This window comes from Chiroxiphia lanceolata, chromosome 15 (assembly GCF_009829145.1).
Source record: "Chiroxiphia lanceolata isolate bChiLan1 chromosome 15, bChiLan1.pri, whole genome shotgun sequence".
Classification (NCBI taxonomy): domain Eukaryota; kingdom Metazoa; phylum Chordata; class Aves; order Passeriformes; family Pipridae; genus Chiroxiphia; species Chiroxiphia lanceolata.
This window is the reverse complement of record NC_045651.1, coordinates 15,440,578-15,464,364: the sequence shown is the minus strand read 5'-3', so window position 1 is coordinate 15,464,364 and position 23,787 is coordinate 15,440,578. Positions and strand designations below refer to the sequence as shown.

At 45.8% G+C, this 23,787-nt stretch overlaps 1 protein-coding gene and 1 long non-coding RNA gene across 5 annotated transcripts in view; one reads left to right on the top strand and one right to left on the bottom strand.

The window, feature by feature from the left end:
• The window catches only part of LOC116794350, a 33,200-nt gene extending 21,255 nt beyond the window's left edge, over positions 1 to 11,945 (bottom strand). For 2 of the 3 annotated variants that reach the window (XR_004359761.1, XR_004359763.1), the window contains exons 1-3: positions 11,732 to 11,945; positions 6,997 to 7,277; positions 6,588 to 6,795 (exon numbers count right to left, since the gene is read on the bottom strand). This is a non-coding gene — a long non-coding RNA (uncharacterized LOC116794350). Of the gene's footprint in view, positions 1 to 6,587; positions 6,796 to 6,996; positions 7,278 to 7,629; positions 7,782 to 11,731 lie in introns of all 3 variants that reach the window. The other variant, XR_004359762.1, reaches the window with a different exon arrangement.
• On the top strand, positions 11,220 to 23,764 carry MYOT (myotilin). 2 transcript variants are annotated; one of them, XM_032702953.1, is made up of 10 exons: positions 11,220 to 11,369; positions 13,139 to 13,741; positions 15,533 to 15,683; positions 18,065 to 18,166; positions 20,155 to 20,204; positions 20,793 to 20,925; positions 21,408 to 21,615; positions 22,100 to 22,265; positions 22,740 to 22,873; positions 23,262 to 23,764. In XM_032702953.1, the coding sequence occupies exons 2-10, from the start codon at positions 13,305 to 13,307 to the stop codon at positions 23,432 to 23,434; spliced, it is 1,554 nt and encodes a 517-aa protein (XP_032558844.1). In that variant the 5' UTR covers positions 11,220 to 11,369; positions 13,139 to 13,304; the 3' UTR covers positions 23,435 to 23,764. The 2 variants fall into 2 exon arrangements, with proteins under 2 accessions (XP_032558844.1, XP_032558845.1); XM_032702954.1 differs by lacking the exon at positions 13,139 to 13,741 and having other exon boundaries at positions 11,312 to 11,369; positions 23,262 to 23,736.
• The last annotated feature ends 23 nt before the right edge of the window (positions 23,765 to 23,787 follow it).

Here is a 23,787-nt window from a genome sequence, read left to right as displayed (position 1 = left end):
GGCTTGCAAAACGGATCTCTTTCAAACTGACTGAAGGTTGTTATCCTATATATCTATTCAAACCTGTTTTCTAAGTAAAAGACATGCTGGTACATTAATGTGATGATGCAGTCTAGCTCTGCCTCACTTCTAAGTGTCAATTTTTAAATGTTCTCCTCCCCCCTACACACTCTCTTTGCAATGCAGTGTATTTCAGATCCAGCAGATGCTCGTCTTGTTCCTAAAAGAGATTTAATGTGTTTTCCATGATCTAAACACCTGGCAAAAGGGCTCCATAAAGCTTTAATACTTTCCTAACCCTGTGTTAAATTTGTCCTAGTGTTGCATATAGCATAATTCTGCAGCCATGTCAACTATTCAGGTAATTCCAGAATGTCGTCACTATGGTTTGTGTCAGCAGCGTGATCTGTATGTACCTTGTAATCATTCTGGTGTTGGGTTGCAAAGGTCCTCGGGCTCTTCATTTGGCTGAGTCTAATTCCATCCACTTCACAAAGATCTAGAGTTACACTAAGTAAAGGTTGACATTTACATGAGACACTGGGACTGCTGGAATGACTCACCAAGGTAAAACCTGGGCTAGATATTCTTTCAAGGGCATAAATTGTACGGTGACGACTTTTCACAGCTTCATAAAATCACAGAATGGTTTGGGTTGGAAGAGACCTTGAATATCCTCGAGTTCCACCCCCTGAGCCATGGGCAGGGACACCTTCCACTATCCCAGGCTGCTCCAAGCCCCGTCCAACCTGGTCTTGGACACTTTCAGGGATGGGGCAGCCACAGCTTCTCTGGGCAACCTGTGCCAGGGCCTCCCCACCCTCACAGGGCAGAAGGTCTGCTAACCTGCTGTAGGGAGTCTCTTTGCTGAGCAAGGGAAACATGGACAGAGGGACATGTCACACACATTGCTCAGCAGGACACAAGATCAGAATCTCAAGAGTCTGAGAACAGAGAGAGAAGCCTGGAACATCACTCATAAAGAAAAGGAGATATGTCAGAGAGAAAACAGAGAGAGTGACCTTCCAGGGTCTTCTTGGAAGATGAATTATCTCCTCTCATTTTTACTGCAAAGCTGGACAGCCACACACATGGGACAGCTTTGTCCTGGCACAGAAGCCCACTATTTCCATCATGTGAAACCAATTAGTAGCATCAGGGCTGGTCAGCACTTGAGCCAGTGTCCAAATGCTCTCAGCACATTTATTATCCCAAACCCACTCTGCCCTTTAAAGGAGCACCAGCCACCACGTTCAGCATGCTTGAAAGTCTCCTGGTTTACCAAATATCCTAAGCCCTAATGTCATTAGGTCTCAACCTAAATCAGGAAATTCAGACTAAAACAGTGACTGTTCCAGCAGTGAAGGTCACAAGCCTTTCATCTGTTCCCATGAACTCTCCTTTGCCCAAATCCAGTATTAACAGTGAAAGTATCCAACACGCTCATGAGAAACAAACTGTGAAATGGAAGGACCACACAACAGGAGATGAGAACAGAGCATCTAACATGAACCAGTGTGTGAAGGATGAGTTTGTCTGCAAACCAGGGTGCTGCAGCAAAGTGGATTTCCAAGCACAGACAGACTTTCCCAGTGATGGGGTCTCCTCTCAGCTGAACTCACAGGATCTGCTCCAACAGGAGGTCAGCCCAGCCTTCCTCAAGCCCTGGCAGCTGCAGCAGCCCACATATGGCTGCCTGTATTTACTGTATGAGCACTGCCTGCCCCGTGTGCTGCAGGGCATCAGTCCAGGCACACTTGCAACACTGACAGCCATCATCTTTGGCCATGGCCTCTGCCACGTCAGAAGGTCTTAGCAGCAATCGTGGCATCGAGGAACTAATGCCACGCAACTGAGCAACTGTCTTGAGCACAAATTCATAAGCTAGTGCTATTCCTGCTTAGTGCTAGAGTTCAGTGCCTCTTTTATCATGCTGGAAACTTGTCAGGAGCTGTTTTTATTCAGTTCAGTAGAGCAACCTCTCTCCAAGGTCTCCCTTCTCACCACAGATGCAGAGCATCCAACCTTTCTGAGCAAGCTTCCTGCAATTCCTCACTGTGCCTTGGTCTTAAACCACAGATTGCCACAGTCCCCCCTGACCACTTCACATGCTCTTGGTAAGAGGCACCTCTGTGCCTTCTGTGCATGTCTTGCCTGATTCCAGACTGGTCATGGATTGGAAAAACAGTGGAACATGAAAAGTGGTAGCAGTTCTAAGGAGAATGAACTCTTCTGTTGTACAGAAAAAGAGGAGGTGATGACCCTCCGGTGCAGTTTTGTTAATGCTGTCTCAGGCACATGGAACAACCTTTAAAGCAGATGTGTCAGCCCAGGAGCTCCTTTCATAATCCGCACGTCTGATTTTTCATCACCCTTTTTCTCAGGAGGCAAAAGAGAAAAAACAAATCATCCAATTCTACAGGTCCCGAAAACTGACTGTACCAACTGTCCCCTGATAGATGGGAAGGCGTCAGGGCAGTCAGCATCCCAGGAATCTGTGGTGCAGTCCAGCCAGGACTGGTTTGTGCTGGGAACCCAGGGCAACTCAATAACTTTGGCTTCCCAGGCCCTCCTCCCACACTCGAGGGTTTGGGATTATCCAGCAGCCATTGCATCACGGCACAGCCCTGTTGATGGCCTCATGATATAACCCTGGACAGGAGCCATCCTTGAGCTGCTTGAGAGATACTTATAAATCAAGAGCAACAGATAGAACTGTGAAGGCCACGGGTGGTCCAAGTAGGTGGGTAACTGTACCTGGGGCCCTGTGCTCACTTGATTAATTGTCTCCATGTTTTGAAGGTGACCTGAGCCTAACTGTCAAATATTTAAGATGCTTCTCTTTTCTCTGCACCAGCTCTCCAACCAGCATATGCTCAGTTCACAAAACAGAGTCATCTCTGCGTTGTAAGGAAAAGGAGATAGTTCTAAACACACACTGCTTTATGTTTGCCTCTCCAGGTTCTTAGGATAAATCCAAAGGCTAAGCCTCCTTACAAGTCTCAGCATCCTGTCAGGGCCAGAGGAATGTCACAGTAAGTATAAAGATTATTGGATCGAGTATACTCGTCCTCCTGAAGTCTCTGGTTCCCTCCTGCCTTGTTTATTTTTACACACACACTGGGAAAAAGCAGAAAGCCACCAATGTTTTGCTGTCCACTGGTTCCTCAGCCAATGCAGTCTCCAGCAGCCAGAGTTACACCCCTTTAATTCAGCCTTATCTATTGACCTTCAAAGAGCAGGCTACACGTTTTAAATCATTATTTACAGCATTCTAGAAATATTTTGCAAGGATCAGCTCAAGCTCATCTTCAGCAAGTGACTAGGAGGCAAGGGTCATCATGAATATTAATATCTGGACCCCAAGATCTAGAAAAGGGCTTTCTGGCTTGGACCATTTCCCAGTCAGAATTGCCAAGAGAATTGATGGAGCAGGTGACAGGGCTGGAAATGCTCAAGGAGCTGCCACACTTCAAAGATTCACTTCAGAACAGATAGTTTGTTTAGAACACACACTTGACCAAGAGCTGGGGAGGTCAGAACACCTAGAGGCAAACTTGCACTTTAACTCAGTCTGGGAGGGAAAGAGCTGATAATTTGGGTTATTTCAGAGAAAAGATTATAAAAAAAAGACCAATGTCACAACAAAAACCCAAGCACTTCATTTGCATATTTTTATGCAAGACACATGGTTTCAAAGCTAAATGAGAAAGATATGAGTGCACATCAATACTCCACCATGGCACAAGGACGTATCTTCCACTACAAATATTTGATCATCTTAAAACTGCTTTTCTTGCTTAATCAGAGGCCTTATTGTAACCTCTGTGTCAGCTGAGCTGTAAAGCAGGATGTCAGGACAGAGTACCAAAGATCCTGCTCATTTCTCTACATTCAGCCTCACTGTAGCTACCACAGAAACCACACAAGCCAGAGAGCACTAGACCTGGGATCAACTAAAACATGTCAGGATCCCTGTAGAAGGGGGCAACTACTGGCAAACAGCACTCATCTTCACATAGAGACTGCAAGATGTTGGCAAGTAATTGCCTTAAAGTTCTAAGCAACTCTTACTGGTTATCAGCCCCTCTTCCTGCTAACTTGATGCTCACAGGCCAAGGAGTTATTTCTTCTTGAAGCACTTGAACGGAGGCTCTCCAAGGGGTATTTATCAGCCTGGGACGTGAACAACAGATAAAACACTCTGAATCTTCTTCTCTTTCAAAGTGCCAGCCACACAGCCAGGTTTGTGCCTAAGGAGAATTCAACCTGTAAATGTCCCCTTTCTTTGCCATCCAGATGCAGAGTCCCTCGGGGAGCCTGACCGGGTCTGCCTACGGGAGCACGCCCGTGTTCACAAAGGTAAAGAACACAGCCTGCCTGAACAACAGAGCTTGCTCTGCAGCTACCAGCACTAGACTGTGGGTTTTCTTGTTCCATCAGAAGCTATTTCTAGGCTGGAACATTGGTTCATGCACAACTCAAAAAAGCCAACGTACTTCGTTGGTGGTAACCATCAAATTAATGCCTTACTTGGTAAATGATCCAGACAGAACTATGTGAATTCATCTTATTTGTTTCCTGCAAGGGAGGCTGAAGTGGAAACCTCTCACACAGTAGCTTCCCTTATAATGCTACATCCACTGGAATAGATGTTTTTTCCTGTGTTTGTATCTTTATTTAACTGCACAAGCGAGGCTTTAATGAGCACTGGTTTACTGGGGAAAAAAACCTCCCCTCACAACCCACTGCAAATGCATTTAGAATTAAATCAACTCTTGTAAGTGAAATAAAAATAGGGGCATGAGACCATCTTCTTCCCTGAAGGATGTATCATTTCCTAATAATCGCTTTGATGGGGAAATACTTGGATCAGACATTTAACAGAAATATTTTTCTCCTCCAGGGTCTGCAAAACATAAGGGCTACGAAGGGTCAGTTGGTGGTGTTTGAATGTCGAATTCACTCTACACCCACCTTACAGGTTCACTGGTACAGAGAATATGATCAGATCAGAGATTCTGCTGATTTCCGAATCCTGCGAAAAAGTAGGTGCTGCTACATCTGCTTGATGTCATTTTACTGGGACAGTGATGAGACAGGAAGAAGAACTGCTATAAAAATCAGGAGATTGTACACGTTCACAGAGGCAGAGTTAAGTTTACGAGTATCAGATGACCTGAAGTCACAGGCTGGACAGAGTCTGCACTTCCTCTGGCAACGCATGAGAGGGTCAGGCACAACGGGAGGAGATTCCACACTGTTAGTTATTAATGACAGTACTGCTGAGCCATGGAGGCATTGTCACCATGTGTTAGAACTACTGATGAACTCAGGGGGAAAAGACATAGATATACAGATATATAGATATATAGATATATAGATATAGATATATAAATTTTAAACAATTTCTGATTCTCCCAGGCATGAGGCCAGAGCTCCAGCATGCCAAATTCACAGCAACTAACTCCAAAGTCAGAGGAGCTCTTTCCATGTCACCTCAGTGGAGAGGTGTTTGTACCCCCGGGTTCCCCAGCCAAACCTGAGCTTTCCCTATCCAGATGGTATTTCTCTTGATGGACACAAAGGGAGATGGTTCCTTTGTAACCAGGGTGACAGCTGAGGTGGGGAAGGGAGTGAGGGTTGAAGGGCTTTTTTTCCATTCTGTCCTTATAACCATTCAAATTTTTTCTCTCTTATTTTGAGCAGAGGCTTGTTCATCAGCAGTTCCTGGTAAGTGCACTGTGCATTTTGTGTTAGACATTCCATCAGTTAAGTACCTCACACTCAGGATTTCCCATCAAGATATAACAACAAAGTCCAAAGGGTGGTCAGAAGACAACATTCAGCACCCAAAAGGCCCTGAGTTTTTTCACAACACAATGAAAAAGGTATCAATCCTCTTTAATTAAGTCAGTGAAGAGCACCCTGTGCTAAGGGAAAACATATCCACCATTCTGAATTATAATCTTGTATGGGGTTTAAACTTGTGCAAGAGAAGACAGAATTTAGCAAAAAAAAAAAAACCCCAATCAGCCAAAAAAAAAAACAAACAAAAAAACCCACAAAAAATCCACTACAAAAAATGTACCTTGTTTAATTAATATCACAGGAAAAAAGAGTCTTCCTTCATTTTTTGTTCCTTCTGAATCTCTTAACATCCTATGCCCTATACATCACTATTTTGCACTTTACTGATGCCAAATCCCATCACTAAGTCACACTCCTCCTGCAAGGACCAATTCCTATGGGTTAACATTGGCTCTCTGGTACAACATCACGCCTGAATTTGTTATTTCAGAGGAAGTCTGCACCCTGGTTATTACAGAAGCTTTTCCAGAAGACTCTGGAATATTTAAATGCGTTGCTGAAAATGAATTTGGATCTGCAGCATCCAGTGCTCATCTCTCTGTTTCCCCAGGTAAGCACATGGATTTCTCTGTTGAGCAACTAAGCACAAAAGAATTTGCTGCAGCTCAACACCAGGCAGAACCACAGATATTTGCCAAGCAGAAGCCAGAGTCAAACAATTTTGTAGGCTCAAGAGAAGAGAAACGCCCCAAAAATGCAATCAAGTTCTTGGGTACCTTTCAAAGTTGGATGTTAGTTGTTCTGTGTTTCTCCTTTTCATCCCTCTTCTACCTGGGTCAATGTGGAGATGATGTTCCTTCTCACAGAGGAATTTCATCCCTGAGCTTCATCCCTTCAGGGATTCCAGCGTGGTCCAACACATGGGCTGTGTCTGTATGTTGTTTATTGTAACACCTGACCTGCCTGGCTTGTACTGAAGGCCACCTGCAAACAGAACAGCACTTTTCATGCATCCCAAGCTCAGCAGCCCTGGTGAGAAGGGAGGGTTGTCTAATGCAGCTGGGCAGGTTTTGGTTACTGCAGAGCCCAGGCAGGCTGAGCTCTCATCCACCTGCTCAGACATTCCAGTCTCCTGCCCCCCTGTTATTGCAGGTGTTGTGTTGGTGAACCACCACCGCTTCCTACCTGACTTGGGGACAATTCTGCTTCCAGGAGCAAAAGAGCTGGAGAGCTTTTCAGGTGCTGCCCACAGGCCAGCTGTGCAGGTCACCATGAAGAAACCCACCTTCCCCAGGAACAGCCAGGCAGGAGCCAAGGACCGAGGGGCATCTGGCCTCCCATCCTACAGCCCAGAGACCCCGGGGCTGGGCAGTCGAGCAGCAGCCACCAGCTTTGGTCAGATGAACTCCAAGGGCCAAGCTGAAGACTTTCAAGGAGCTTATGAAAACTCTCCTCAGGCTTCACCTCTGCGGTAAGACAAAGAAAAAAAATCACATCCCTGGGTTAGTTTTTTACAACAGTTACGGGATGAACGCTCCAGTGACTCAGCTGCAAAGCTCCGGTGTCCCTTACCCTGATGGGGGAACAGGCCCATGCAGTCACTTGAGCTGTTTGCCTGTGTGACAATGGCAATGTGTAACACCAGCCCAGCTACACAGGCTCGATTTGACAATGTGTCATTACCCAAAGGCTCAGGTAAGTGCCTGATGGCACTGTCAGAACAGCCTATCTGTAAGTAATTTAAAGGCATCACCTCAAATCCTAGTCTGTAGAAGACCTTTGGCTCCACAGCAGAGCACGAGACAAAGATCACAATACCTGGGAAACGTCAGGGTACAATTCTGTTGCCACCTCCTTCCTCTGTAGCCTTGGCCAAGTGGCATCACCTCATGTTTCTGTTTCTTATTCTGAAAGACAGCAGTAAAACTCAAGGTGCTGGTAGCACAGTGCAGATGGTACCTCCAAAGCACCTGTGGAGGGGAAGTACTGAACCAGTGACCCACTGGATGAAAACTGTCCCATGGCATGGCAAGGACACTCCCCACTCAGGAGATGGAGATTTCCCCACAGTAATAAAGTGTTGCATCTTATAACAAGACTTGATGCAATTTCCATCCCAAATGCAGCTCTCAAGTCGCTGTGCACTTACTGCATTATCAGTTATCGTGTTTGATTTTTCCAGAGAAGCAAAATAAATTAGAGCACACATATTGGCAATGCCATCCCCACTTCTGTAGGGTTTCTCAGGGGTTTAGGGGCAGAAAGGTGACCTCAAAGGGTGACAGTTCAGAACAGACATCCAAGCCCCGCAGAGGAGTTTCCTCAGCCCTGTTTGTGGCAGTGGGAGCTCCGAGGCAGACGTGTGGCTCCTCTCCCAGCTGAATTCCAGCCTGGAACTGCAGTGATCCTGTTACAGCCTGTGTAAACGGCTGTCCGTGACAGAGAGCATTCCCTGTGGTACAGATTATTTTTGGATGTGCTCAGCCATTTTAACTAAACCGGTTATTTTAACAATTCTGAACACCCTCCCTCCAAATTTCACTAGAGGAGAGATCACATTTCAATATGGATGTATCCATGCACAGGAATTATTTCGCTAAATCACTGAGTAAAACTGGGTTTGCTTCAATAACTTGCAGATCACTAAGAGGAGGCTCTCAGTTTGGCTTCCATGAAATCCAGGCTTGCTCCAGGGAAATCAGCTGGGACACTAAGCAGACCCCACTGCATGAAGGGATATAACATGCCATCAAAATCAGCTATGTAATAGCTTTTTAAAATATAAAACATTAACTAGTATACAGAGCTGCAGATTGCTTTTGACTGACAGCAGTGCTGAACCAGACTTTGGACACATCTCAATATACCCATATACCTACTAAAATATACCCATCTATGAGCATTTAAATATCTTTAAAGCCCACAGACTTATTGCCACGTGCTTTGAAACATCATTATGAATGGGACACAGCATTGTAAATGTTGCTGTTACCTCAGACTCAGCAATCATGGCTAATGACTGGCTGTAAAATGTCTTTTTAGTCAGATTTAGCATATAACTCTCTCATGTAGCATATGTGGTTGCAACTGTATTACCAAAGGCAAATACCAACAGTGATGACAGAACAAACCCATTACTGGGAATAACTTTAAAATGAACAAAACTCTTGTACTCTTACCCAGTTATTGCTTAGTAACAGCCACTCCACAAAAGCCAGAAAATGCAAGTCAAGAAGACTCTCACTACTCCTTTCTGATCCCTTTATACCTGCAGATTACAGTGTGTCCTCCTCAACAGCCTTTAAGGAGCAGAACAAAATCTATGCTGATTATTAACTTCATTAAAGGAACTTAATCCAAGCAAAAGAAAAGGCTTCAGGCACTAACTATACTGGCAGGCCTTTTAAGTAGCTTTTAAGTGTCCTTAATAAATAAGCAAAATATTCTTAACTCTCCTTCTAGACATTTTTTCCTGCATGACTCAAGCAACTAAGGAGAACCTGACCAGTCACAGCAAGTCACCATTCTTAGAAAGTAAACTGAAGCAGGACAGAAAAGCTGGTTTCTAACACCTTGCAGTGCTGGGCACAGCACTATTAAGTTACTTGGCACGGGCAATGAGATTTATTCCTCTGCTTTTATCAGTTCAGCTTCCAGTTCTTTCCTTCTTTCTTTTTTTTTCCCCTACCTTCTGGATCTCACGTTTTTCTGCTCCTTCTCTTTCACACAAGTCGTCCCCCTCGTGTCCAGTCTTTTAAGTGTATAAAGCTGTCCTTAAATTGGTGCCTTGCAGCCACCTTTAGTTCTGAACTAAGCACACTGCACCCTCATTGAAGTCGGTGGGGAGTCAGGGAGCCTGTCTGAGCACACAGCCTGACCTTTACCACGTTCACAGCTTCCTGCAGGGCAAATGATCATCCCAGGGGTACCTTTTTTTTTTTTTAGTACTCACTCTGTGCAAACTACCGATTTTTCATTTTTATTTTTTTTTACCTCAAAATCAAATAACTTCTCCAACAACTAGGGACACACTCCCTCCCTTAATCACTTCCACGAGGAGGAATTTAAATAAATTAACACTCAATTAACACCTGCTATGTAAGTTTTAGTTCACAAACGCTGGGCCGCTGTTTAAATACAAACACTAAATGTGGATTAACCTCTTGAAGATCGCTGTGCTGACAGACTCAAGGGCACAGTGAAGGGAGAGAGGAGGAGGCTGAGAGCCCACACTCAGCCCAACTGCAGTACTTTCAGGCTTGGGGTGCTTTTAAACAATAGGCAAGAGTTGCCAGAGTATAATTAAAATACTTAAAACACTATAATGTTAATTTAAGATGCAATTAGGCATTGAACTGTTGATTAAAAGAGATACGAATCATCTAATCTGCCAGCAGGATCTGTTGCTGTGCTGGTGAAAACACCATAGCTGCATTTTTTTAGTCCATGTAATAATGAACACAGACATAAAACTATAAATATTTAACATATTTTTATCGTATATTATTTTTGTAAGTCTAGCGTTGCTATTCAGTTTGTGACTGTTCAGACACGTCCATGAACAGTGCCACTGCTCCTGACAGCTCTGCACTGGAGCGGGGTGGGGGTTGCCCTGGGGCCGGGGGTACTTAAACCACGTTTAAACCTGGCTCTGGAGTACTTATTACCTTTAAGCGCACAGCCTTGAAAGCAGAACCAGGGTGTTATCACTACACAGGCAATTAGTAAATGAATTAAACAAGGAATTTAGACTCAGAGAGTGGTTTTGTTTGGAAGGCACCTTAGAGATCACCCAGTTCCAAATCCCCTGCCATGGGCAGGGACACTTTGCACTAGACCAGCTTGCTCAGGGCCCCGTTCAACCTCGCCTTGAACATTTCCAGGGATGGGGCAGCCACAGCTTCTCTGGGCAACGATTTCATTGGGATAACGGAGTGGGATTTAGGGACATTCAGGCATACTGCAGCAGTGCTTCCTCGCTGCTCCCTGGCGGTGCTACGGGCAGAAAAGCTGCTTTTCTGTTCAAAAGCTGTCGCCTTGAGTTCTCTCCCTTCTCCTGCGGAGCGAGAGGCGCTCCCGGGAGCGGCGGCCGCGTCCCCTCGGGGCGGGACGGGACGGGGAGAGCCGGGGCCGGCGGCTCCTGCCCCCCGCCACCCCCAGAGCTTCCGGGGGAGACCCCAGACCCGCAGCGGGGTCCGGGAGCGGGGCCAGACCGGGGGCAGGAGCGGGGTCCGGCCGCCCCTTCCAGCAGCGCCCGGACCAGCCCCTGCGAGCGCCGGGCGGTTCCACCGCTGCCCCCGGCGGGGGATTCGCTGCCCGCGGGCACCTGCCCAAAATCCCCGGCTCCGGCCCTGGGACGAGTGTCCGGGCAGCGGAGACTCTTATTGTGACAGCGGCGGGGGCCGGGGACACGCGGGTCCCGCGGTGTCACCGCTGGCAGCACATTAAAGCCTCCCCGTAACCCCGCGCAGAGGGCGGCGATGACAGCCCGGCCCGGGGAATGACCGGCCCTGCCCCAAATACCGCTTAGAGCCCAGGTGACAACTTCTAGGCTGTAGGTAAGGTGCTTGTTTGGGTTTTTGCTTTTGTTTTTTGGGGGTTTTTTTCCACGTCACTTTTTGCTTCGAGGCTGGTTTAGGGAGGTGGCATCAGGGACCGCAGCGCGCCGGGAATGCTGAGGTGGAAAGGTGCCTTTAAGGTGAGGTGGTGTCAAAGGTAACAGAGGAACAGTGGAAACAGAGGAAAAAAAACCCTTTGTTTTTTGGGGGGTTTTTTGTCTGCCTTTTTTTTTTTTTTTTAGCAAGCTGTCCCTGTTGTTACTTACTGCTGTCATCTCGTAAGGTCAAAAGTCTCTTCGGATTTTTTTTTTTTTTTTCCTCCCGAATCGAGGTGGAATGATTTGAGGAAAACGGTAACTTACCCCTCGCTGTGAGAAGTGACGCTTGTGCGTCGGAGCTTGCTGCGCTCTAGAAAACAAAGTAAACGCTGGTTTCTGTGAGCAGCCTGTGGGTAAAAGGAGAGTAAAAATCTGTACACAGGTAGTCATATAAAATATGGGATAAGACTCAACAAGTTTTCTGCATCGGTGAATGAGAACATAGTGTGGACATGCTCCAAAAACTTGAGCCAGCTTCAAATTCCAAGAGCATGACAAGGGGAAAGTTAGGGAATTTTTACTATAAAGCCTCTGTTTACATACAGTTAATGTACAACTAATATTGATGATCACCTTTAGGAAATGAAAGCCTTGAATTTTTGAAATAAAAGTGATGTCTTCAGTCATGTCCCCCCATGGGGATTTATGACCTCCTGGAACCCTTCTTTGGGCTCTCCAAGGAGAGGAATACAATATACTGGGTATATATAGCAGCAAAACAGCTGATCTCGGTGGGGCAAGATTACAATTTTTTCCAGCACATGTAAGTGGGTGGATTTATATTCTCTTTTTTTTTTTTATTAGTAGCTTTATGTTTATTTTGGGGGATTATTTTTTTTATCCTGGAGCTGAAATTGTTTGTTCATTTTAACAAGCTTGCTCAGCTCAGTCTAATGAAACTTTCCTGGGTGTTTAGTTGACGGAAAGCCCAGGTTTAGATATCAAGCACCTGCAAAATAAATGCACCCCTTATCCTGCAGCTAATTGTCAGAATGACAGTAGTAGGCTGAACAGCAAGTCTTGGGAAATCACTTCAAATGGAAAAGCAGAGTCCTTGGCATTTCCAATCCCAAATCTCAGTTGGATATGAAAAGCTCTGAATTCAAAACCCATTAAAGAAGAAATCAGGACACTTGGTTTCAAAGGTTTAGTTTTAGGATTAAAAGCAAGGGGAACCTGTTTCATGCTTCCCTATGGTATAAGGAATTTCTCAGCACAAATAGCCAATTCTCTGAGGAATAGTACATTTAGTATTTTGACAGGGCATGAAGTAGAAGGATCCAGGGATCTTTAGCTGAAATGATATGTGGTAAATTACCTTGCTTAGCAGTAGTATCCACAGCTATCTGCAGACTTATGCAGGTGGCAAGGGGTCTTGATAAAACAAGTGCTATTTATTCAGAGTTTACTGGGCTCTGGCATATAAGAGCCACAGTGAACACTGTGCCTGAGTCAGACAGGCTGCATGGCTTGTTATTGTAATCCAAAATGTTCAGACAGTTCAGGAATAGTTCTAATAAATCCTAAATATCTTTATTCTAAGCTCAAGCTTTAATTGTCAGTTGCCTGAACCTCCTATTCTTTGGATTGCTAATGACTGCTCACGACACGGCATTTTTGTGATTCAGCTTGTGATGTACAATTTATTTTATCTGTATTGTCTTCCTTAAGGGAAAATCCACACCAGGAAAGCCTCTATTCTGCAAGGCAAGGGTTCCATTCTATCCAAGAGCCCAGCCAAGAAAACTTTTGTGGCCTACCACCTAGTTTTTACCAGCCACCCATCCAAAGCCAGTTATCACCAACAAAAACCCAGGACAGCCGCGAAACCTCTCCTATGAGTGTCCCCAACCTCCCATCCGTTTCCTCCATGTGCCAACCAACCATGTTTAACTACGAACGTCCAAAACACTTTATCCAGTCTAAGAATGTGTGTCAAGGGCAGCAGCAGCCTCCGGGACCCGCAGCCTCCGCGGAGTCGAGCAGAGAGATCAAACAATCCTCCATCCTCATTCAGCCTCGCAACCCGAGCGGGCAGAAATTCTCCTCCTCGTCATCGCTGAGCTCTTCAATCACGCTCTCCTCGCCTTCCTGTAGTGCCCCCAAGGAATCCACATATCCCATCACTCCTGCATCTGCACAGTCTCCTGCTAGCTCATCATCTGGGCAGAGGCTTATACCCATGCCTAACCAATCCCCCGCAGCATTCCTGTGCTCAGTGCTCCCCTCGCAGCCCGACTATAACAGCCAAACTCCTTCTCCCATGGAACCTCAGTAAGTATACACAGCCTTCTAACCTCCCCCTGCTTCCCTCCGGCCTGGCCTCTCCCGTGCACTGACCATCCCAAATCCAACCACCCCACGAAACACCAGCTGGGGCCAAAGCCAACGGCACAGCTCCCACTGACTTGCCGTGTTCAAGGCAGGACTCTGCAGGAGTCGGGTTAGGAGGCTGAGAGCTTTGCCCCTGGGGACTGTGTGGGAGGGATGGGTGTCCATCAGGAATTAAACTGCGCAGTGGTCATGTCACAGGCTGCTGTGTGGGTTTTCTGGAGTCAGTTTGAGTAGTTTAGTTTGATTTGAAAGAAATCTCTTAATTAGGGTTATTCAGAGCAGAGGATTGACACCCATCTCAAATTAATTTCCTCAACAAGCATGGCTTATGAATGGGGAGGTGGGGGAAGACAGTAGTACTTCCCTCATATAAACAACTTGGAGAATTGTCTAGTAACTCTCAGCAGTGTTTTCAGGTTCCCCATCACGGTGAGACTCTACACTCACCTACAATACCCTTTCCATTAATCATACGTGCAAACAGAAAGGCAGCCACTTGAAAATATTACCCCTTTAGACCAAAGACTAAATTCTTTCCTGAATATGTATTATATCATTTTGCCTTTGGGCTGCAATCCAAATTTCTCCCAAGGTCAGTGAGATCTCAAAGGGAGCTGGGCCTTGCCTTCTCACCAACTTGTATTCCTGCCAATATTAGCTGGAGGTCCTGGGGAAAGTCAGGGCAGAATATGCACAAACACTCAACTGGAAATATTAGAAAGGTGATAGGGGCAGGGGTCCTGCTGGCCTGGATATAAATCAAGGTTTAAGTGTCAGTTTGCATTCAGGTAACCTGAATGTTTCTGGGGGTTTTCTGAATCACAGCACTGTGGGAAGAGGGAAGGTAAGACAGTCCGGGTGAGCTGGGGCTCTCAGGAGTGTTTGCTAAACTCCTGCAAGAGTGTGGGGCATTAGAAACACATGTGGAGTGACTGCTAGAGTTTGTGTGCATAGTGTGGGGTTGTTTGTTTCCATAGCAAAGGGTGTGGGTGCCTCACTATGCTTTTCAGATAAGCTGCTCTTAAATGCAACACCTGGAGAGTTGAGGAATTATTTTCCCAATCACGCTACTAATGGGCAAACAGGGACATGAGACATATTCATCTGTTGGGCAAATTATTAAAGTTTTTAAGTTATAGCTTAAGCAAGTTATTACGTCTGAGCCGTGCTGGGAGTATTTCAGAATTATAACCCTTCTACCCTGCTCTAATGAGCAGAATTCTCAAGTGACAGGGGGAAGAGGATTTTCAGTAGAAACAATTTCTGAACCCAAGTGCAGCACACGAGGGCTGCCCATCACAAACAGGGTTATAGATCCTGTCAGCACAGAGTGCTGTGACCTCCAGCAGACCTTTGCAGCCCCTTCTGATGGATGCTCCTCTTTTCCCAGAATCTTTCAGAATCAAATGTACTATCAAACTCCAGGAGTTGATCCTGCCTGTTGGCTATGGATTACAGGACCAGGATACGGGAGGGGCCACTGCACGACACAGGGATGCTGAACAATGAGTGTTGTGGGAGGACACTCAATGACTTGGCTATGCCATGATGCTTCCCCTTAAGTTTTTGATACCCAGCCTGGCCCATTCATCTCCCAGATGCCTTATGGGTTCATTTGAACCACAGTTTTTAAGAGGCAGGTTCACATTTTTGTGTGCATTCAGTGAAGCTGCAGCAAACAGCCCAGCAGGCCCACGGGAGTAACTTTGTTTTCTCTTCCTGCACGAACAGTTACTCTCAGCCAATGTATAACAAACAAGCCAGCATCAACTCTATGCAGAAGACATCAGACCAAGAAATTCGAGGAACAAAAGAGGCCCTCATTCAGGACTTGGAAAAGAAACTCCGATGCAAAGACAACCTTCTCCAGAATGGCAACCAGGTAAGGGAAACCTGCTGGTTAAAGAGACATTTGATGGGACTCTCAGTAGTGCAAGCAGAGATGAGTTCTAGTACCCCAGAGGCTGGAGCCTCCAAACTGAGCTAAAAGCAAAAGGAAATGCAGGAGCAACACTGCCCAAACACCTCTACTCAGAACCTCAGCAGATCCCACGAGAGCTCTTTGAGCCATTTGCAAACAGAATATTCTTTCAGTGTGATTTCCATTAGAAATGTTAAAAAAAAATCTCTTCCAACAGCAACTTCATTTCTAATCATGGGTCAGGGGTGGATAAAAAGGTATGGTTTAGAAAGACTTACATCTAACCTCTTCATTCCCAGCACCTTTTCACAGTTATTTTTGGTATTAGAATGCAAATAGCTGCTCTGCTGGGCCAGGCTCAGCTCAGGACCGAGAAGGCCCTTCCCAGCAGGGGAGCAGCACATGGCCAGTGCATGATGGAAGCCTGAATGTGTGGCAAGAGAGATGGTTGCTGTGAGTGTGTCTGTGGGCATTTACTGTGGCAGCTGAATGTCTGCATCTCCCCTGACTTCAGTAAGGGATGTGTTGACTTCTGAAAGCCATTTGATACAGCAATGTGGCTTTGAGCTGCTATTGCCTTTCCCTCTTATCCTGCAATCATATTAAGTCCAGACTCAACAGAAAGGTGCATGTTTAGAGCTGTGGCACAAATTTGAACTCTCTGTTGGGGATCCTGCTGAACATCATATCCATACACAACTAGAAACCCAAGGGGAATCCCTCAGTTCTGCAGATATGATTACACCCTGGCTTTCAACACTGGGATTAACAAACCACTCAAAATCATTAGAACTTGGTGAAATACTGGAATATTTGAAAGCTCATTCTAGAGACTACCACCACATATGGTAAACTTCTTTGATTTCTTTTTATATGAACAGCAACAACTGAAAGAAATTACATGAGCTTTTATCATAAAGTCTGTCTCTTATAAGAAGGCTTCAGTCTCAGTACTTAATTATTTATTCTGCAGAGGGGCAAAATGCAATCCTCTTTACCAAGGAAAATGAATCTGGGAGAAAAATTTGCTTACCAGTAGGGAAGCCCATTGCAGCAAGCTAGAGTGGGCAGGTCTGTAATGTGGGAACCTTCCTGCAGCTGGAGGCAGACTGGTCAAAGCCCAGTGTTTATAGGTTCCATCTTCTTTCCCCTGCAGCAGAAAGGAGTTTTTTCATTATCATCAGTGAGAACACATTTGTGTGTAATTTTAAATACTGAAGGGGAAAACAAATAGGTCAAATCTGACTTAATGTGTCCCTAACAGGAATGTCCTATCTGCTGGGAGAAGGCTTGTTGTAGCAAGTCAGCTTTTCTTCCCATAGGAAGCCAGGCTAAAAATAAGGCTTATGCAATCACCACTCTGTGTCCTCCTCCCCTTGTCCTCCAGCAGCGTCTGACCCCACTGGCCAATCTCAGCCACACTCGATACAGACGTAAGGACTCAGGGTTATTAAGCCCTCACAGGTTTGGCTAAAGGTCTCGTGCTCTCTTCTAAAGAAAAGTCCCACAAGCCTCCCCATCCTTTACTTACCCAGCAGAGACACACACACACACACGTGTCTTGTTCACAGCAGAAATTCAGCCCGAGCTCGTCCGCACGTCACAAAATCCAAACTCAAGTTAAACTTTGTGGGCAGCGAAGTGTCAGGTGTTCTGGTGCTCAGGGGAGTAACAAACTCTTCTAAAGTAACCCAGCTGACAGAGCTCGAATTTAACTCTGCTCATTTTTATCACTGTGTACTGCATCTACTTTGCAGGAACTTTCTGTTTCGTGCCTGAGATGTGTCCTTGCCTCCCCTGCACTCAGCACACACCATTTCAACCAGTGGATGCTGCACTGGCATAAAGTTCCCTCGTGCTTTCAGGGGTAGTGCTGCTCCCCTCCGGCTGTGTCTGCTTCTGGTGTGGCTCTTGCTTTTTTGGGAGCAGGGGATGCCAGCATCCATCATGCCTGTAGCTCCACAGCTGAATGACTTGGGAAGTTTTCCCAGTGCTAACAGAGAGGTACCCTGGGACTTAGTCTGGCTTCTGAGGATGATGCCATCAGTTACCCATAAATAATCCCAGCAGAGAAAGAGGAGGAGTGGAAGGCCACAGATGGCATTAGAGAGGCTTTGATGAACAGGCAGTTTAATCTTTTCTGCATTTCAGTGCTGTATATATTGAGCTGACTTCAGTGGGCATCACAGACCACAAACCCTCCGGGCCAGACGTGGGGCTTCTGTTCAGCTGCTGCTTTCATTGACAGCACCCTGAATTCGTGGCACATTAATGTGCCCTTACAAGCTGATCTGAAATAGTAAATGGACTTCTGACTAGAATTCCTCTCCACTCTGCTTTAGAGATTGACTTATGAAGAGAGAATGGCTCGCAGGCTGCTCGGACCAGTGAATGCTGCCTCTGTGCTGGAAACACAGAGTGAGGACAACATGCAGAATGCACAGGTAAATGGGGACCTGTCTCTAGAACGAGGATTTCCTGGTGATTGTGCTGTGACCTGCTCCTACCTGAATGGGGCAGAGATGGGGGTTGTTTGGTACCACTGCGGGGAGGGGGCGGCTCTCCCTGGCAGAGCTCTGTACAGGACAGATTTGGGGCTCTGGGGGGTGGTAGCAGAGGGGGGAGAATTTAAGCACCATTCCCTTGCTGGGCCTGATCTGTAAGAATGACCTCTCCAGGGAGGAATTACAACAGCTGCTGCACAGCCTAGGACACCCTGGCTGTGACAGGCAGGGAGCAGCACGGGGAGGGATCCAGGTACCCAGTGCAGGCTTGGCCAGGACAGCAACATTACACCTGTCACTGACAATGTCAGATAAGTGGCATTGGCTACAAGAGGTCAGGGCCTTGGGGTGGGATCAGATGGGCTTTAGCCCTTCTGGGGGTCTGCAGTCATTGAGAGAAAGCAAAGCAGTTATTTTAGCAGCCCACATGCTGATAGATAAGAATCTATTACTAATGGCATTTTCCAAAGAGTTTCAGTTGGAGACTTTGCTGGTTATTCAGGCCGGTTAGAAGCTCTCTTTGGCATTTCTGTGCTCAAAGTTAGTGGAAATGTCCATGGTATGGCACTGGGTACCTGTGCAGCCAAAGAAAACATCCCTCCTGCTGCTGCAGCAAAGAGCCAGGAGCAGGCAAACACCTGCCAAAGCGCAGTTAGCAAAACTCCTCCATGAAAGAGACACTTAAGATCACAGCAAGGGAGGAATACACAATTTGAGCTATTTCTCCCCAACAATCACCAGGCAACAGCAGGCAAGAAAGGAAAATTATGAATGTCAGACAGCAAGGGAAACCTTCTACTTTGCAGAGAACAAGGAAGCATTCAGTCAAAATAGGATGACTGACAGCTTTTCGGCACGGGTGAAATGCTGCTTTAAAAAAGAATATTGGAAGCAGAGATTGGCTCATGTTTGGGATATCTTATTCCCATTGTTCAGTCTTATTTTTAAATTGAGTCATTCAGCCTGCTGATTCCTCAGGAATTTAACTACACAGTCAGTCCATGTAAGAGATCATTAGAATCATCAGCAACTTCATCACTACAGCATCATTTCACAAGACAAGTAGTGACTGTACAGAGTAAGTGAGCAGATCCAGGCAACTGCCTTTGGACTCAACACTGACCTCAGTCCAGCAAAACCCTCGTCCATGTAACACTTCCCCTGAACTGAAGGCTGCTTTGTGCTTGAACTTTAAACCCAGGCTTAAATGTTCCTCAGGACTGGGCTGCAGAGCACAGAACCAAGCATTGGAATGGCTCAATGCAAACACTCCAGAAATTTCCATGCAGTGTTTGCTCTCTCTGACTCCATCGCTAAAACGAGTCGCTGGCAGCAAACTCTGCTGCATTTTCCAAACATCCAGGCTCCTAACAGGAATCAATCCTGGGTACTTTGGCAGATTTAGTCATGTGATTGTGGAGTTGTCAGCGAGCTTAGTTGGTGCTGTGATCTAGAAAGAGAAGTATTTTCCAGCTCAGCAAGTGTCCATGGCTGTTGGTACCATATTTAAGTGGGCACAATACAACGCTCCTGCCAGCAACTCCACTTCTATTCCTGCTATGGGGAAGGACACTCTGTACTTAGCTCTCATTTTAGACACTGCCAGTAGTACTGCTCCTCTCTAACAAGGGTTATTGGCTGGCCCAGGGCCTCGTGTGCCAAACCAGACTGCCCCTCTCACCTGTGCAGTGATGAGAAGTTCTGCCCTTCTATTCATGGCACTTGCCACTGTCGTGGCAAAGCCTACAGTGAACACAGAGTGGGTCAGGTCCTGATATCACTTCCTCCACCTCTTGTCCCAGTGACTTCTGAAGTACAGTCAGTTTGCTTTTAAGCAGCAGTCAGCGTAAAAACTTAAAATGGCTTCTTGTTCAGTTTATAGATAAATCTCTGTAAGTGAACTCACCTCTCCTCTTTCTCTTTCCAAGCACCAGAATGCAGAAAACGTCAGGCTGCAGGTTCCTACAACACATGTAAGGTAAAGCATGAACTTTATGCTATTCTTCAAGACTTTATTTCAGATGTTTCTAGGCAGTGTTAGTTTAACTTCACTACTTAGCCCTTTTTCTAAAGTAGTAATTACCAAACTTTCTCAATTCCTTTCAACTAAAATGCTGCTGTTTGTGGATGGTTGATGATGCCTCTGATCTTAATCCAGTGAATTCTAAGCATAGCACTGGAGGTTTAAAAACTCCATGCACCTTGGGAAAATACTCTTTATGTTCTACAAGATTAACTTCTACTCAAAGCAAGGGCTGAGAATGCAAATGTTGAAACACAGCATGACAGAACACAGCCTCCATGATTCTTGTCAATTCTTTTGGGTATTAGGCCAAAGATGAAGGTTATGCCTCTGTGTTGAATTGAACAACTCGAGCAAGAGAAGTGGTTGCTCAAAAGCCACACCTTGCAGCTGAAAAACCAACCAGAACTGTAGTTTTGGATTCCTAAATGTGTCGTGTTGGATTCCTAAATATGTTGAGGGACTCCAGCTGCAATCAGAGCTTCAGTGTCATTTGTGCTACGGTAACTTTTACACAATTACCTGTTTCTGTCCCCTTTTTAGGAGCAGACCATCCTCAAGAGGAGATGAACGTGGACATGACTCAATCCAGGAGAAGTTTTTCCAGCCCCGTTTCACACAAGTGCCTGAGGACGTGGTTATTGAGGAGGGGCGGTTCTGCAGGCTCGACTTCAAAGTAACACCAACTTCTCCCTTCCCATTCCATTCCCTCTTGGGGTGTGGGGCGTGGAGAGAGGTCTCTGAGCCCAGAGCACTAATGGCAGGTGGTGCAGGGTCTCCCTGGTTGATGTAAAACCAAGAAATAGGAGATGGTCAAATGTTTCAGCATTTTCCCTTGGAAAATGCAAATGGAATTAGCTGCCTAAGAACATGGTGAAAGCTAAATAGTGGTAAATGTGGACCAGAACAGACCTCGCTGGGAAGAATGAATATTAATGCTCTGCTGAAAAATAGGCATTTTGGCAGGGAACCTTGTGCTTTGCACTGGGATTCCACTACTTCAGTGGACACATCCTGGACACACATCCAGTGAAGTCTGTCTAGGACCAGCCTGCCTTTAATGAGTCCTCCCTGAAGCAACTGAGCCCTTGCTGGAACAGACAAGGTTTTATTATCTTAAAGCTGTTCAACTCTTCACTGCTCTCCTCTCCCTCACAGGTGAGTGGGCTGCCCACTCCAGATGTGATGTGGTACCAGAATGGAAGGATGGTTCACCAGGATCAGTTCCATAAAATGATAGTGTCAGAAAAGGGATTCCACTCGTTCATTTTTGAAGCAGTCAAATCATCTGATGCAGGGGCGTACGAATGTGTGGCTGTGAACCGTGCAGGAGAAGCATCTTTCACAGTGAAAGTGGAAGTAATTGGTAAGACTGAGAGCACTGATAATTACCTGGCAACACATGGAAAGTCTCAGTGATCTAATGCTTTCCTCTCTGCATTTGGGACATTAAACAATTAAGAAGCAGAGGGAACCCTCCAGACATTCAGGCTCAAACAATAACAAACACCTTATCTTTTCTAAGGCCATTTTAATAAATATATCTGAGATGCCACATTTCTTCAAAGCACTTATAGCAGGATATTTAGATATAGTGGGATGTCCAGAATTTAATTTAATTAATGTCATTAATCTCCGAGGGTTGATGACATATATTAATTGACTCTCCTTCTAAAGTGGATTGTGTTTACTACACCCTTATGCTCCTGGGAATTGCCTGCAGGCTGTGAGAGGTGCAGTAAGGAACACGTGTCCTCCTGAATTTAGCATTCTGAAACCTTAAAGCCCGAGTGTGATATGAGCATTCCACGCTTCCAGTAACTCCTCCTTATCTTTCCTCTTTAATTTAGCAAAAGAACATCACATGCCTCCAACTTTCATCTTCAAGCCACAGAGCAAAAAGGTTTTTGAAGGAGACACAGCCAGACTGGAATGCCAGATCTCTGCCATCCCAACCCCTCGGATTTACTGGAAAAGAAACAACGAAATGGTACAATATAATACAGACCGAATAAGGTACCCCGCTGATGAGTGTGTTAGAAAACAATAACCAGTAGCTGTTAATTCAAATTTAAAATGGGCTGGTTTCTAAAAGCAGCAGGCTGGAAAGCTGCGCCTGCCCCTCGTGTGCATGGCACCAGGGGCACAGATCACTGTGCCGGACAGGAACAACCCTGAGAGCCTTGTTTTGAGGGCACAGAAGTGCCCAGATGCCCCTCCAGCAAGGCCTGTGGAGAAGCACAGCTTTGGGAGTGAAACATGGAGTGTTTCCTTGTGCTCTGAGGCTGTGGGGCTGCACGACACCTGAGTTGTGTCACGATGTGAATCACTGGTGGCTCGTAACGCAAACGCAGCGTTTGTGTCTGCACAGTTTGCAGTGCCCTGCAAGAATTGTTCTGGGGCTTCCTCAGCGTGTAAACTGACTCTGATTTCAACATCTCCCCTCCTTCCCCCTCAAAGCACTGACACATGAACACCTTCATTTTTCAGCTTGCTCCATGACAACACCGGGAGGATTTGCCTCCTGATTCACAATGCAAACAAGAAGGACGCTGGCTGGTACACTGTGTCTGCTGTCAACGGGGCAGGAGTGGCCACGTGCCACGCCAGGCTAGAGGTTGCAAGTAAGTACCAGGTCACAGTGCCACAAAAAAGTGCACCTGTATTCAGAACAGGCCCTCAAGATTAACCTCAAGAAGCTCAGACCGCTGGGAGGATTGCTTTCCAAAGATACTGAACTGGACAGAAAGTAACTATCCTGCGAAAAACTCTTTGTTTAGCACCAGGACACTGTGCTGTGTCTTTTGCCCTGTTTAAAGACTATAATTTAATTGGCACCAGGAAGGAGGGTGAATTTAAGTCTCTGCTATCTGAGATATGGGCTTGTGTGTTAAATTCTTCCCAGGGGTTTGCTGGTTTATGCTGCAAATTAAAAGCAATCGGGTTGCTCTATTGTGGGTCTTGCTACAGTCTGGGAAGACACTGAAAGAGGCTTTTTTTATTCTATTCCAGCACATGCAAATAAGCCACTTCCAGCCCCAAAGCAGTTACGGGTTCGACCAACTTTTAGCAAGTATTTGGCACTTAATGGAAGAGGACTGGATGTGAAACAAGCTTTCTCACCAGAAGGAGAGTTTCAGCGTTTGGCTGAGCAGTCTGGACTGTATGAAAGTGATGAACTTTAACTGGAAATGAAGAGGAAAACTCACACCTATAAGAGACAGTTACAACATAGATGCAGTTAATTGGTGATTGCCCTAATTAGCAAAATACCTAACTACATATTTTTACTTTGACTCTTGCACACTCAGCTGTTCCCATTTTACCCTGTTAGATTTTATTTATATGGTTTGGTGACTATAACCATTAACTGAGTATTGCATTTGAACTATAAAGCCTAAGAAAGCAGGTTAATTAGTTTTTGCAAGTGTGGGTGGGTTTAGTTCCACCTGTGCTTGGTTACATGCTAAGGTAGATTGGTTTGTACTGCTTCTCTAATATCACTTGTGATAATATCAGAAGTCTGTACTGTCTGAAT

Bases quoted from the DNA above. Each gene is read 5' to 3' on its own strand.
- MYOT (XM_032702953.1), top strand. From the start codon at position 13,305: ATGAGTGTCCCCAACCTCCCATCCGTTTCCTCCATGTGCCAACCAACC. The intron at 15,684-18,064 runs GTAAGGGAAACC...ACTCTGCTTTAG, and splicing joins TTCTCCAGAATGGCAACCAG to AGATTGACTTATGAAGAGAG. The intron at 21,616-22,099 runs GTAAGACTGAGA...TCTTTAATTTAG, and splicing joins AGTGAAAGTGGAAGTAATTG to CAAAAGAACATCACATGCCT.